Source organism: Ahaetulla prasina, chromosome 2, assembly GCF_028640845.1.
Source record: "Ahaetulla prasina isolate Xishuangbanna chromosome 2, ASM2864084v1, whole genome shotgun sequence".
NCBI lineage: Eukaryota > Metazoa > Chordata > Lepidosauria > Squamata > Colubridae > Ahaetulla > Ahaetulla prasina.
Window position 1 is genome coordinate 194938786 of NC_080540.1, and position 12850 is coordinate 194951635.

Here is a 12850-nt window from a genome sequence, read left to right on the forward strand (position 1 = left end):
CCTGGAGATGGTCCTTGAAGTAGCCTTCTAAATATTCAGTAAATAGATCTTTCAATATGACTCAACTTTTTAAAAAAGTCCTTTATGATGATGATTATGCACCACTGAGTCATTGTAGAACCTTACTGGCCATGTAGATGGATTTTGCCTATGACAATCTATCCCTAACATGGTCCTTTAACTCTTTCCACAGCATACTCATTACCACTGTAATTGAGTCCAGCCACTTTGCTTTTGGTCATCCCATTCTTTCCTTTCCTTGCCCTTTTCCCAGCATTAGAGTCTTATCCAGAGAACAAGGATTCCACGTAAAGTGTCCAAAAGAGGAACATTTGACCCTGATCATTTGCACTTCGAATGAACACTCAGGGTTGATTTTATTCCTTTAAGTGTATGCACCATTATTGCAGGCTCAAATTATCCTAGAAAAATACATAGGCACATTAATGCCATTATATCTCTTTTGATCACAATAGATTTTCTTTATCATTTTTTAAAAAAATATCCTCCACAAAAAATATGGGAAATTGCCATTTTTGATGACAGCTTGATTTTGATTGGCTTATCATCTCCTTGCAATTTAAACCATGAAAACAATTTAAACATTGTCTTATTTATTTCAAAAGAAGTGCAATTTCAAATTTAAGCAATCCATAATAAATAGAAAAAACTAGAGAAAAATCACAAAATACAAAACCTGCAAATAGAAATAGAACTTGGCAAAAGAAAGCAGATATAGTGCCAATAGCAATAGATGCCTTAAGTGCAATCACTTGAACACCATTGACATTGACAAAATCATCAGTCAATTGCAAAAGGCAGCAGTACTTGGAACAGTTTACATTCTGTGACAACACCTTTAACACCATCAAATAACATTTGCCTATATCCCACTCAAGTCCTTTGCAAGGACTTGATAGGTGGATAAAAATGCCAAATCCAGTCTAAACATCTGGCTAACTGTGCAACAAATCATAATAATTTTAAGCATTACATGGTCAATTTCTACCAATGATCAGGGGGAAAGTAGAAATTATAGATTGTATACTCAGCTTGTGCAATAAGATTGCACAAACTGATTATAAACAACAATGTAACACAGTGACCATAATGATTCACTGGAACATCCATAAAAAAATTATGTCAGTAGTAAAAAATTGGTAGGAACTTATAGTTGAAAAAGTATTTGAGAATAGCCATGTTAAAATATTGTGGGATTTCCGAATACAAACTGCTAACATCTTGGCTTGTAATATATCAACTTTAACTATGGTTGAAAAGAAGAAAGCATGTATAATTGATGTGGCAGGAGATAGTAGACTGGAAAGATAAAGAATTGGTGAAGATCACAAAGGATCAAGATCTGAGCACTGAAGTTGAAAGATTATGGCATAAACCAGCTATGGTGGTTCTATCAGCACACTGGATGCCAGACCAAAAACGTCATTTAGAAAATCTGCGCATTGAGAAAATTTCCATCTGCCAACTACAAAAGGTCACAGAACTTGAATCTGCACATGTACGGTGCCAATGCATTATGACAAACTGCTGTTTTCACATCATTGTGTATATAGTTACAATTTTCTAAATAGGAAAAAGTCCTGTGTAAGGTCTACTTTCTGCACTTTGACTACCTAGAATTTCCAGTTTTAGGTGAAACCAGTCTAATTGGCTGTAAAATAAGGTTCTGTCAATAATTATTTGATCATCTATTCATATATACAACCATTCTTACTCTTACACAGAAGTACAGTAAGGTACCCTTGTGCATTTTTGTCCTGTTCCAACAAAAACAGCAGAAAAGAAAAAAGGGACAGGCTGAAGATGAGATGGGGGAAAAGAAAAAGAATGGGAAAGATATGAGGCAAGAGAAAACCTAAACAGACAGCAAAACAAAAGATGAGAGAGAGAGAGAGAGAGAGAGAGAGAGAGACCATATTTAGGTTGTTCAAAAAGAGTTAAATTCACCTGGCAGGTTGACCTTCATTAGCAACAACTTTTCTTCTCTCTAATATTCCAGGGGACCCAACTTTGCAACTGCCTAACCAAGAACTATTTCTACCTCTTGCTCATTCTTTAGTTATCAACAGCATCTTCTGATTTTATTAGGGAATATACAATGATTCTCTTAATTCATAGAAAATTATGTGAGGAAAAATAAAATCTATTATCAGGAAAACCCAATAAATACTGTGTTCTGCATTGGCCTGTTCCCTCAAGTTGCTTAACTGACTCCGTGAGGTGGGGATAGGAAGGTATTGGTCTACCTCAACGGAGGGCAATTGATCCAATGAACTAATCTCCAGAGGGTTCAGTAGAATCCCAAAGTGTTCCAATCATGTACTCGATTAAACTAACCCCACCAACAGCAAGATTATTGTAGAGCCAATTTGGTCTAATGGTTAAGGCACCAGGCTAGAAAGAAAAAAAAAAGCCATGTGAGTTCAAGTCTCACCTTAGCCATGAAAACCAGCTGGGATACATTTACCATCTTGGGTTGTTTCTAAAAATAATAAAGACAGGATACAAATAAATAAATAGTTAGAAAAGTAGTGAAAGATTGGATTATAAAATTAAGTGAACATGCAGAAATGATTGATCAGTCTGGAGGGAGGGAGAGGTTGGTTTTTTTAAAAAAAAAGATTGGAAATCTTTTTGCTGAAAGAAGAAAAGATCAAATTGATGGTTTCTGGATTGGGGGAATATAAAGGGCCAAAAAGGATGGGGAAGAGAATAAGATGATAATGACTCAATAGAAAGAAGGGTGGAAGGCATAGCTGGTTTCCCCTCCCCCCTTCCCTTTCCCTTTCCCTTTTTCTTGCTTTCTGTCTCTTACTTTACATCTCATACTGCCTACCTGGTTAATGGGTTTAGCAATGCCAAGAATCTTTGTCAATAGTATAAAAGGTTATGAGATATGAGGCATTTCCTAGAGAAAGTGGATGGATTATCAAAATAATAAGACTATTTTCCAAAACATCTGAATCTCCTAGTTAGTACACAACCTTAGTGGAAATTCCCTTCCTACATGGCATCTCTTTCTTCCATATTCCTCAACATAACTTGACCAGCATTCATTGTTTTAAATCAATTAGTGGTCAACAAAGGTCTCTCACTCTATAGTCTCGCTATTTAAATTGCAGGTGTAGCATTTACACATTGGATAACTTGTGATTGTTCAGATCAAAGATCTGACAATGCCCCCCAAAGACAGAAAGAATATAGGGCTTATTCTCTTGGAGCCAGAAAGCCCAACTGGGAGGGTGAGGACTGCAAGTTTACAGTGCAGGAATTTATCTACTCACCTATCTGGCTCAGGTATTTATAAGGCAGATTTAACAATGAATGTTTCATGAGCTTATCTAGCTTTAAACCAGTGTTGTTTTAGGATTCTTTCTCTATGATCAATAGGGGCATTTTTTTTCAGAATCATTTTTCTCTGCTGGCCTTGCAACCAGCTATATCAATGATGTTTAATGTTGCATTTAGAATCAGAGTTAAAAGGACCACCAACATAAACAGATAATAATTTTTTTAATTTATATCCAGCCTTTATTATTTCTACAAATAGCTCAAGGTGGTGAACATACCAATACATCTTCCTTCTATTTTCCCTACAATAACAACCCTGAGATGTGAGTTAGGCTGAGAGAGAGTGACTGGTCCAAGGTCACCCAGCTGGCTTTCATGGGCAGGATTTGGATTCACATTTTCCGATTTTCTAGCCTGGTGCCCTAACCAGTAGATCAAATTGGCTCTCCTAACTTATATTTCATTTGGTATTTTATATAGTGTTTCTTCTGGGACCAAAATCTTTTCATAGTGTATCTCTCCATCTTATAGGAAGACCATCAACATATCACTCTTTGTGTCCACTTATTGTTAGGTAAACATGTAATGCATCCTGCCAATTTATATTTCTGTTTTAATCCTATTTTTAATGACAACTTTGAAACTAGACTATTGTTGAATTTCTGATTTGATATCTGAGCAAGCGATACCTTAGCATTCATTTTCCCACTGCATGCTACATGACTCAAAGATTTTCTGCATCTGATTTCTGTAAGTGCCATACTTCACATCCATAAATCATAGCTGGAATGACCATTCTTCAAGTCAAAACATCCCTATGCATACCTGTCCAATGTTTGCTTCTACACAGCCAATAAATGGAATCCCACTAGGTCTTGTGGTAATCACACTTTTTCTTTCTTTTGAGGATGTTTGATCATAATATTCAGTCAGAATTTGTCTTCCTAGAACTTTGTTATTTTGTGTTCTGCCATCTGAAAGAGATCTTCTCTATCTGTGTGAATCCTTCTAAGTATGACACATCCAGTCTTCTCATCTCAAGACCAAATGTATTCAGATCCTTCAACCGCACTTAGTCTCCATGAAGTCCCCTTCATGGCTCCTCTCAGACCTTACTGTATATATTGCCTTAATACAACTTAAGCGGGATGCCTAAAAATGGAAGTGATATTGGGTGCAAAATTGGTTGAAGCAACCCAAAAGTGAATTTGCCTTTTTTTTTTGTAGCCATCTCATGCAGAGAACTCACATTTAGTTTATAATGAACTATAATTCCAATGTCTGTCTCACAAGTACTATTGTTAAGCCACATATTCCCTAGTTTATACCAGTACATAGGCATTCTGTTTCTTACGTGAAAAACTCAGCCTTTTTATGCATTCATTGTATTATTTTTCAGTCCCTTTGTGTTTCTAACCTACCCTTTGATAGGTTCAAATATATCAGTTTGGGGATGAATAGAGATGCCTTTCAAAGAAATCTTTCCCAGAATGATATCCTACAATTCCCGGTACTGCCAATTTTTGATTGATTGGATGAAGGGAATGGCAGACTAACTTTTTAGAAGATACCAGGTCAATGAAGGTTTCTTTCAGTTTTGTACAAATGGCTTTAAAACATTTTCCATATGTCCATAGCCTTATCTTACAGCAAAGAAATAATCTTCAAAAGCCATCACTTGTGGAGATGAAATAGGTAACAATGAATGACTGAATGAATGAAATCCCCATTTCTGTGATCTAAGACATCTTGTGTCCTGCCAACAACTTAAACGAGCACCTTAAATATCCTACTTCTGAATAGGCATAAATATGAATTGAGTTGTAAGATAATGAATGTGTATACAGTAGACAGATTATATGATGATTTACAAAACAGGGCAAGTCCCAACCACGAGGATATTCCATTCTAAATTTCAGGGGCAAAACTCAATTATTAGAGGAAAGACAGGTGTAATAACCTGGGAAAAATCTGTGTTGGGCTAGGTTGCAGGAGTAGATGAGATGACAGACAATCAGGCAAATTCATAGCATATTTTAGGCATATTTATTCAGAAGCAAGTTCAATGGTCTCAGTGTCCTTCTAATTCCATTCAGCCAAGGCTGGAGTATCCATATAATAAACCTGCCTGCTATAAAGAATTGTTCTATCAGTCTGGAGGGAATTCGGGACTCCAGAATTCCAGTCACATGTGTAGTTCTAAGAAATGGCAGATGTTAGAAGTTGTAGACTAGAGTAAGCTGTATAAGTTCAAATGTTTGCAGTTGAGAAATAGCAATCTTGAATGCCCTTCAACATGTAAAATAAAACAAAACCAAACTATTTCTAAAAGCAAAAACCCTAACAGACAAAATGTTGTAGCCTAATCCACTAATTTCTGTTTCTTTTCTAAGCTATTTTTGATATAGGGTAGCGTTCAATGGGCAGATATTGCTTTAGAATAACAAAAGTCTTCATTCCAATAATTTTTGTAGGCAAGGACTTAATACATTAGAAGGACTTAATACATTACAAATAAATTATATTTCTTTTGATTCAAGTGTTGTTTAATATGATTTTAGATGGAAGGAGAAAAATAATATGCAGCAAAGAAAATGATTCAGCCTTGGAGTAAAGTAAAACAGCAATAATAAGTTATGCTAACATGTGTGTGTCCATCATCCAAAAAAGGAATAAGAAAGACTAAGGATGTTTGTGTTTGTTTGTGTGTGTGTGCTTCTTTTCTTCAGTTTAATTTAATCTGTGCTTGTCATCATTTATTCTTCTTGTTATACTTCAGGCCAGTCTTCACTATACTATGGTCATCATCAGATAGACCCAAATACCAACTTCTGCTACTCATTGCGGCTTTGGTCAACAACACTTGCACATGTTTTCTAAAGTGACAGGGACAGTGTAGTCTATATTACCATCCTTAGTTGTCACCATGCTGCATTTTTGTCAGATGTTGACTAGTATGCCACAAACACAAAGTTCATGTTTATCCTGAGCAGTATTCTATACCAGCTAAGATTACTAATTTAGAGACCACCTTTCAAGCCATCATAAATTACATACCTACCAAGAGTGTACATAGTGTATGGGCATAGCCTGAGGACACAAGCATGTACTGTACAACGTGCTTAATTTACTTGTAAGTTTCTAAAATTCTAACCATAGACATTATTATAAATTAAAGTTTCTAAGGAAGCCTAGAGCCAGGTTCAACAAGTAACTAAAAGAAAGCAAACTTTTTATTACCATTCATAGATTACTGAGGTAGTAAACTGTCTAATGAGAATTGCTCATAACTGCCCTTTGTTGCTTCAGCTATCTGGAGAAAATAAGATTGTACAATGCAAATTTGAAAAAGAGGAATAGGCAGTGAAGAAGCAATTAATGAGGCAAAAGCAGGAAAGCTACAAAAAGCAGCCAGTGCTGTCTCTGACTCCTTCACCCAACCTCTCCCTTTGAGAAGTGGTCTGAACTGAAGGATGTTATGCAATTCAGGAGGGCAGAAACAGTATTGTGTCTGTAACTGTTGAAAAGCAGATTGGAAGTTGCTTCTTTAAATATTTCTTTTTTTCTGGATCTACCTTACTATTCACTTATGCTTTCCTCCTCCTTTTTTTTTGTTGTTGCTGAAACTCCTAACTTTGTAAACATATATAAATTCAGCTCATACAGTGGACTATATTTTGGAGGGTCTAATAGTCTGGAGAAGGGCGTAATCATATTATTGGGCTGAAGTAGTGGTTGCTCTTGGAAGGAGCCATTAGCTTTGCTGTTGCATATGGAATTTGGCGCCCATTTCTCCAGATAGATTCTTCCTGCAAGAAATTGTCTTTCTCTCTTTCTTGATCCCACTATAGAAAGAAAAATCTGGTCCGGTTGCAAGCCAGGAGAAATAAAATGGAGGCTGATTGGAAAGGAGGATTCAATTTATTGAAGAGCAGAATGACAGCATGCAGTTCTGGGACAGCTGACAAATTTGCTTGATGAGTGCAAGGATTTGTATACAGTTTCTGAAATGCTGCAGAGGTTGTGCAATGTAGTCAGCCTGGTGTCTTTTGCTATTCTAACCGTGGTGCGATAATCCTATTATGTCCTAAAGGTCATATCCTGTTCTTAGAATTGAGTGAAGGGGAATGTAAATTTTAATTCTGTCGCTGGAGGTGAAGGTGTTTTGTTTGTGAATAGGCTGCCCCAGTTTTTCTTAATGGGCACAAACTATTTCTGCCTTTAAGGACATGTTTCTCCATTTCTCCTTTGGGGAAATATAATATTCTGTCTCTTTTAATATCCCCCAAAATATTTCATTCTTCTAGAAAATGGGGGGGGGGGCTTTCCACACCTTCTTCCCCTAATTGTCTTCCAGAAAGATTTGGAACCACAGAGGAGTGAGATGCCACAGCTGAAGATCACCCAAGCAGGGATCTATATTTGGGCTAAAAAAAACCTAGACAGCTTAAAGAAATGCAGGCAACTTTGGTAGTCCTTGGAATTTTTATAGCTCAATTCAGCCTAACCTTTTATTCTGGAACCAGCTGGAGAAAGCACCACGTCAACTGTGCAGTTTGTGAAAAGTGAGAAAGTTCTTCTTGGCTGCGGTTACTAAATGCCCTCCAGGGCCTGCGAGGGGGCATCCAGGCCACCTCCGACATTTACGATCCCCAAAAGCCAACGGACCAGAGGAACTCTTCCACCCGGGGCCACTCTGGGGAAGGAGGGGGGGGGGACTGCGCGTCACGATTTGCCCCGCCTTCTCTAGCGCCTGTCCCTATATTTCCCCTGGCCAGGATTGCTGCTAAAAGCCTGGCTGGGGCTGAGAATCCTGTTGCAAGGGGGAAAAGGAGGACCGGGCGCGCGGGATAAGCCGCACTAGCTAGGACCGCTTTTTTTGCGCGCACGCACGCCGCTCCTTTCTCTTTTACCCGGGAAAGTCGCAGCTCGGGACAAGCGCCATTAGTCTGAGCGAGTGGGCAACGCAAGACACTCTGGCGCCAGGTTGCTGTCTGGGGGGCGGCTTCTGCTGCTTCAGGCGCGCTGCCAACCAGGAGGGCGGAAGGAGAGCCATGGGGGTGCCCGTGCCCGGTGCCAACGGCCGCTTGGGCGCTCTGTGGAAGAGGCTGAGTCGCGGCTTACGACCCTTTATTCAAACCAAGGGCGGGCGGCAGAGCTGGGACGAGATACACCTGCTGCATCTGAAAAGGTAAAGGCGGGTTTCGGATTGGGCTGCTCCTGCCTTTGAGTCTCAGAAATTAGACCTTTGCCGGCAAATGAACAGCTGGGCGGGATAGTTTACTCCAGGCTGCAGGATCCGATGCCTGCAGGCGCGCGCGCGCCTCTTCCACTGATGAAGATTCAATCACGGCATCGTCCTGCAGCAGGAAAGCTAGCTAGAACAGGAGAGAAACGATAAAAAAAATACCCCCCGCCCCTTTATAGGCTGGTTTGTTTCTTTGTTGCTCCCTGAGGGAGCGCTCAGAAACGGCATCCCCTCTCTTTGCAAACTGTTCGAGTCAGGATTCTGCTTCAGCTCTTCTTGGATCTGGGTAAGTCCTTCTCAGGCCCCAGTTTGCTCTAGCACAAGGGGCATAGTTGCATCCCTGAAACCAGGTCATATTTTGCACCAGGCAAAGAGTGTTGTAACATTGAATTGTTTGCAAGGGCAAGGATTTCTGCCACTTGGAAGAAGTTGTCTCCAAGTCTTGATTTTGCAGAAATGTCTTCCTCCTGACTTTGTGATGTGCTGGGACTGTGTACAAATACTTTAGGAGCAATCTGATACACATCTGTCTGGGAATAAGTCCCACTGACCTTAATAATGCTTATTTTCAGAGCACCTTGGATTACAGTCACTGTATCAAAGAAGTCTGAACTGAATAACTGCTTAACTTTGCCCCAAATCAGTTGCCTTAGATGACTTTCTTACTGTTGCTTATAAAAAAATGAGCCCTGGACTGGTTTATCAACATTTTTATAAAACAAGTTTGTAATCACCAGAGCGACCCCTTGCTTTGTGGTCAGAGCTTTATAGTGATGCCAGTGGTTGTCCATATAGGATTGGTAGACAGTTCTGGATTTCAAAGTATTTATTGCATGTAATGTTTTTAAGGGTATTACAGGCATTTCATGAATGTTATTTATACTTTAAAAAGCAGCACTAACCTAGGTACAGATCTCTTGTAGGCTGTGTCTTGCATAGTTCCCAAACCTCATTAAACTGATGTATACAGAAGACTACTGTATGATTATGGTTTAGACCAGGGGTGTCCAAACTTGGTCCCTTTAAGACTTGTGGACTTCAACTCCCAGAGTCCCTCAGCCAGCAAAGCTGGCTGAGGAACTCTGGGTGTTGAAGTCCACAAGTCTTAAAGGGACCAAGTTTGGACACCCCTGGTTTAGACCAATCATCTGCTCCTCAGATGATTGGTCTAAATATAATACAAGAGGAGAGGATGCTGGAAAACTTACTTTGAATTGAATTTTGAATTGAATATGAATGAAATCTTCTGTACTTGATGGAATTGCCTCAGAAAGTAGATGAAATGCATGTTTAAACTTCTTGTGAAAGTATCTTTAGAATCATGTTAGACACTTCAGTATGAATAAAATTAATTAAAAACTATCTCAGCCATTACTTAATGGTCCTTCATGGCCAACATTGAGAATTAGAAAAGAATTATCTCACAGAATTTGAAAACAGTTTGGGGAAGACTGCTTCAGGCCCAAAAGCAATATATGATACCACATCTCTGTTTAAAGATATAGTGGCCATTGCACCTGAATTATCATCTATGAGTACATAGGCTGCTGGGGTTTTTCAGACAGAGTATTTATTGAAGAGTTGAAAATTTCCATTTATCCTATAGATGGGGTAGAATGATGTGGATCAGTTTTTAAATATTTCCATGCTGAAAAATTGCCATAAATGCGAAATGTAATGTTTTATATATATATATATACTTTGTTCATTACATAGTTGAATGTGCTGACAACACAATCACACAAAAATTATCAATGAAAATCAAATTGAGCAACCCATGGAGGTCTGGATTTGGAGTTACATCCAAAATTAAAGTGGAAAACAACACTATAGGCTGATCCAACTTTGATGTAATGTCCTTAAAACAAGTCAAAATGAGGCTCAGTAGTGCGTGTGGCCTCCACATGCCTGTATGACCTCCCTACAACGCCTGGGCATGCTCCTGATGAGGTGGCGGATGGTCTCCTGAGGGATCTCCTCCCACATCTGGACTAAAGCATCCCCAAACTCCTGGATAGTCTGTGGAGCAACGTGGCGTTGTTGGATGGAATGAGACATGATGTCCCAGATGTGCTCAATTGGATTCAGGTCTGAGGAACGGGTGGGCCAGTCCATAGCATCAATTCCTTTATCTTGCAGAAACTGCTGACACAATCCAGCCACATGAGGTCTAGCATTGTCTAGCATTAGGAGGAACCCAGGGCCAACCGCACCAGCATTTGGTCTCACAAGGGGTCTGAGGATCTCATCCCGATACCTAATGGCAGTCAGGCTACCTCTGGCGAGCATATGGAGGGCTGTGCGGCCCCGTAAAGAAATGCCACCCCACACCATTACTGACCCACTGCCAAACCCATCATGCTGGAGGATGTTGCAGGCAGCAGAATGTTCTCCACGGCGTCTCCAGACCCTGTCACATCTGTCACATGTGCTCAGTGTGAACCTGCTTTCATCTGTGAAGAGCAAAGAGCGCCAGTGGCGAAGTTGCCAGTCTTGGTGTTCTCTGGCAAATGCCAAACGTCCTGCATGATGTTGGGCTGTAAGCACAACCCCCATCTGTGGACGTCGGGCCCTCATACCACCCTCATGGAGTCTGTTTCTGACCGTTTCAGCAGCCACATGCACATTTGTGGCCCGCTGGAAGTCATTTTGCAGGGCTCTGGCAGTGCTCCTCCTGTCCCTCCTTGCACAAAGGCTGAGGTAGCGGTCCTGCTGCTGGGTTGTTGCCCTCCTACGGCCTCCTCCACGTATCCTGATGTACTGGCCTGTCTCCTGGTAGCGCCTCCATGCTCTGGACACTACGCTGACAGACACAGCAAACCTTCTTGCCACAGCTCGCATTGATGTGCCATCCTGGATGAGCTGCACTACCTGAGCCACTTGTGTGGGTGTAGACTCGTCTCATGTTACTACTAGAGTGACAGCACCTCCAGCATTCAAAAGTGACCAAAACATCAGCCAGAAAGTACAGGAGCTGAGAAGTGGTCTGTGGTCACCACCTGCAGAACCACTCCTTTATTGGGGATGTCTTGCTAACTGCCTATGCTTTCCACCTGTTGTCTATTTCATGTGCACAAAAGCATGTGAAATTGAAATGTCAGTCAGTGTTTCTACCTAAGTGGACAGTTTGATTTCACAGAAGTGTGATTGACTTGGAGTTACATTGTGTTTAAGTGTTCCCTTTATTTTTTTGAGCAGTGTATATTCTGCCTTTTTAATGTTTTCTAAAGTATTTCATTCTTCTAGGAGGGGGGTGGGTGCTAACTTCCTACAGTATGAAGTAATGCACTTTACCTGACCAAAGATATACAACTTGAACCAGTGTGCAGTATATACAGTACAGCACTATAGTGTGCTGTGTGAATTGTATTATTGTGAGTTTGGGATTAACTGCCTAATGCAAGCCAAAGCCAAGAGTTATGCAGTTAACTCCACACTTGGGGCAATAAAATCATTACTTTCCTATAGATGTAGACTACCTGGCCATACCATGTATTTGAATTAGTTTACAAGGATTTTGATATAGGTGTGTCCTCCCCTTTAGATTTGGCTGTGCTTTTTGTTTCCATTTGAACTGTTTACAAGGTTAATTGCAAGCACAGTCAACTGCTTTAATCTTTAGAGCTAGATTAGGCTGGAATTCGCCTAGAGAAAGAGAGATGCTTTTATTTGTAATTCAGTAAATTCAGTTTGACCTCCAGTGATAATTATTACAAGGAGATAAAAACTGATGGCGCTTGAGGGAATGAGATTTAAACTTGTGAGCCTTAGTACATATTTACATTGTATTTATATGGTAAAACTGTTGAAAGTAATTATATTGCCCAGTAGAAAAATGTGGATTTGGAAATGATTATAATCCCATGTCTCTTTGAACTACTAATTCTGCTTTCCTTCTGAAAGATGTGGTGAGATCTGTGTAAAGCATATGGCTGCTAAAGTTGCTACTTACACTGTTATAATTATTATCTATCTGAGAATTAGATAGTTCAAGCCTGAGGTACAGATATTCTGTTCTAATGCAATGTTTGCTTCTCCCTAGTAAGATTTTGCAAACCTTCCAAACAAGGATATTTGGTAGGCATTTTTAATATAGGTCTTTTCAATCATCACACATTAACCCCTTTATTAGGGATAATTTCAGTCAAAATATTAATCATACTATTCTATTTGTGGTGGGATTCCAAAATTAGATTATGTTTACTAGAAATCTCATTTAAGGTACAATTCAGGATTAACTAACGCTAGTTAGCTATGCCTTGGTAACTAAATGACCTGAATACATCCTAT

General features: G+C 39.7%; 1 protein-coding gene across 1 annotated transcript in view; it reads left to right on the plus strand.

The window, feature by feature from the left end:
- The first annotated feature begins 8366 nt into the window (after window positions 1-8366).
- The window catches only part of LOC131192265 (transient receptor potential cation channel subfamily V member 6-like), a 31174-nt gene continuing 26690 nt past the window's right edge, over window positions 8367-12850 (plus strand). The window contains exon 1 of the mRNA XM_058171268.1: window positions 8367-8503. Coding sequence (XP_058027251.1) covers window positions 8367-8503 — 137 coding nt within the window. The remainder of the gene's footprint in view (window positions 8504-12850) is intronic.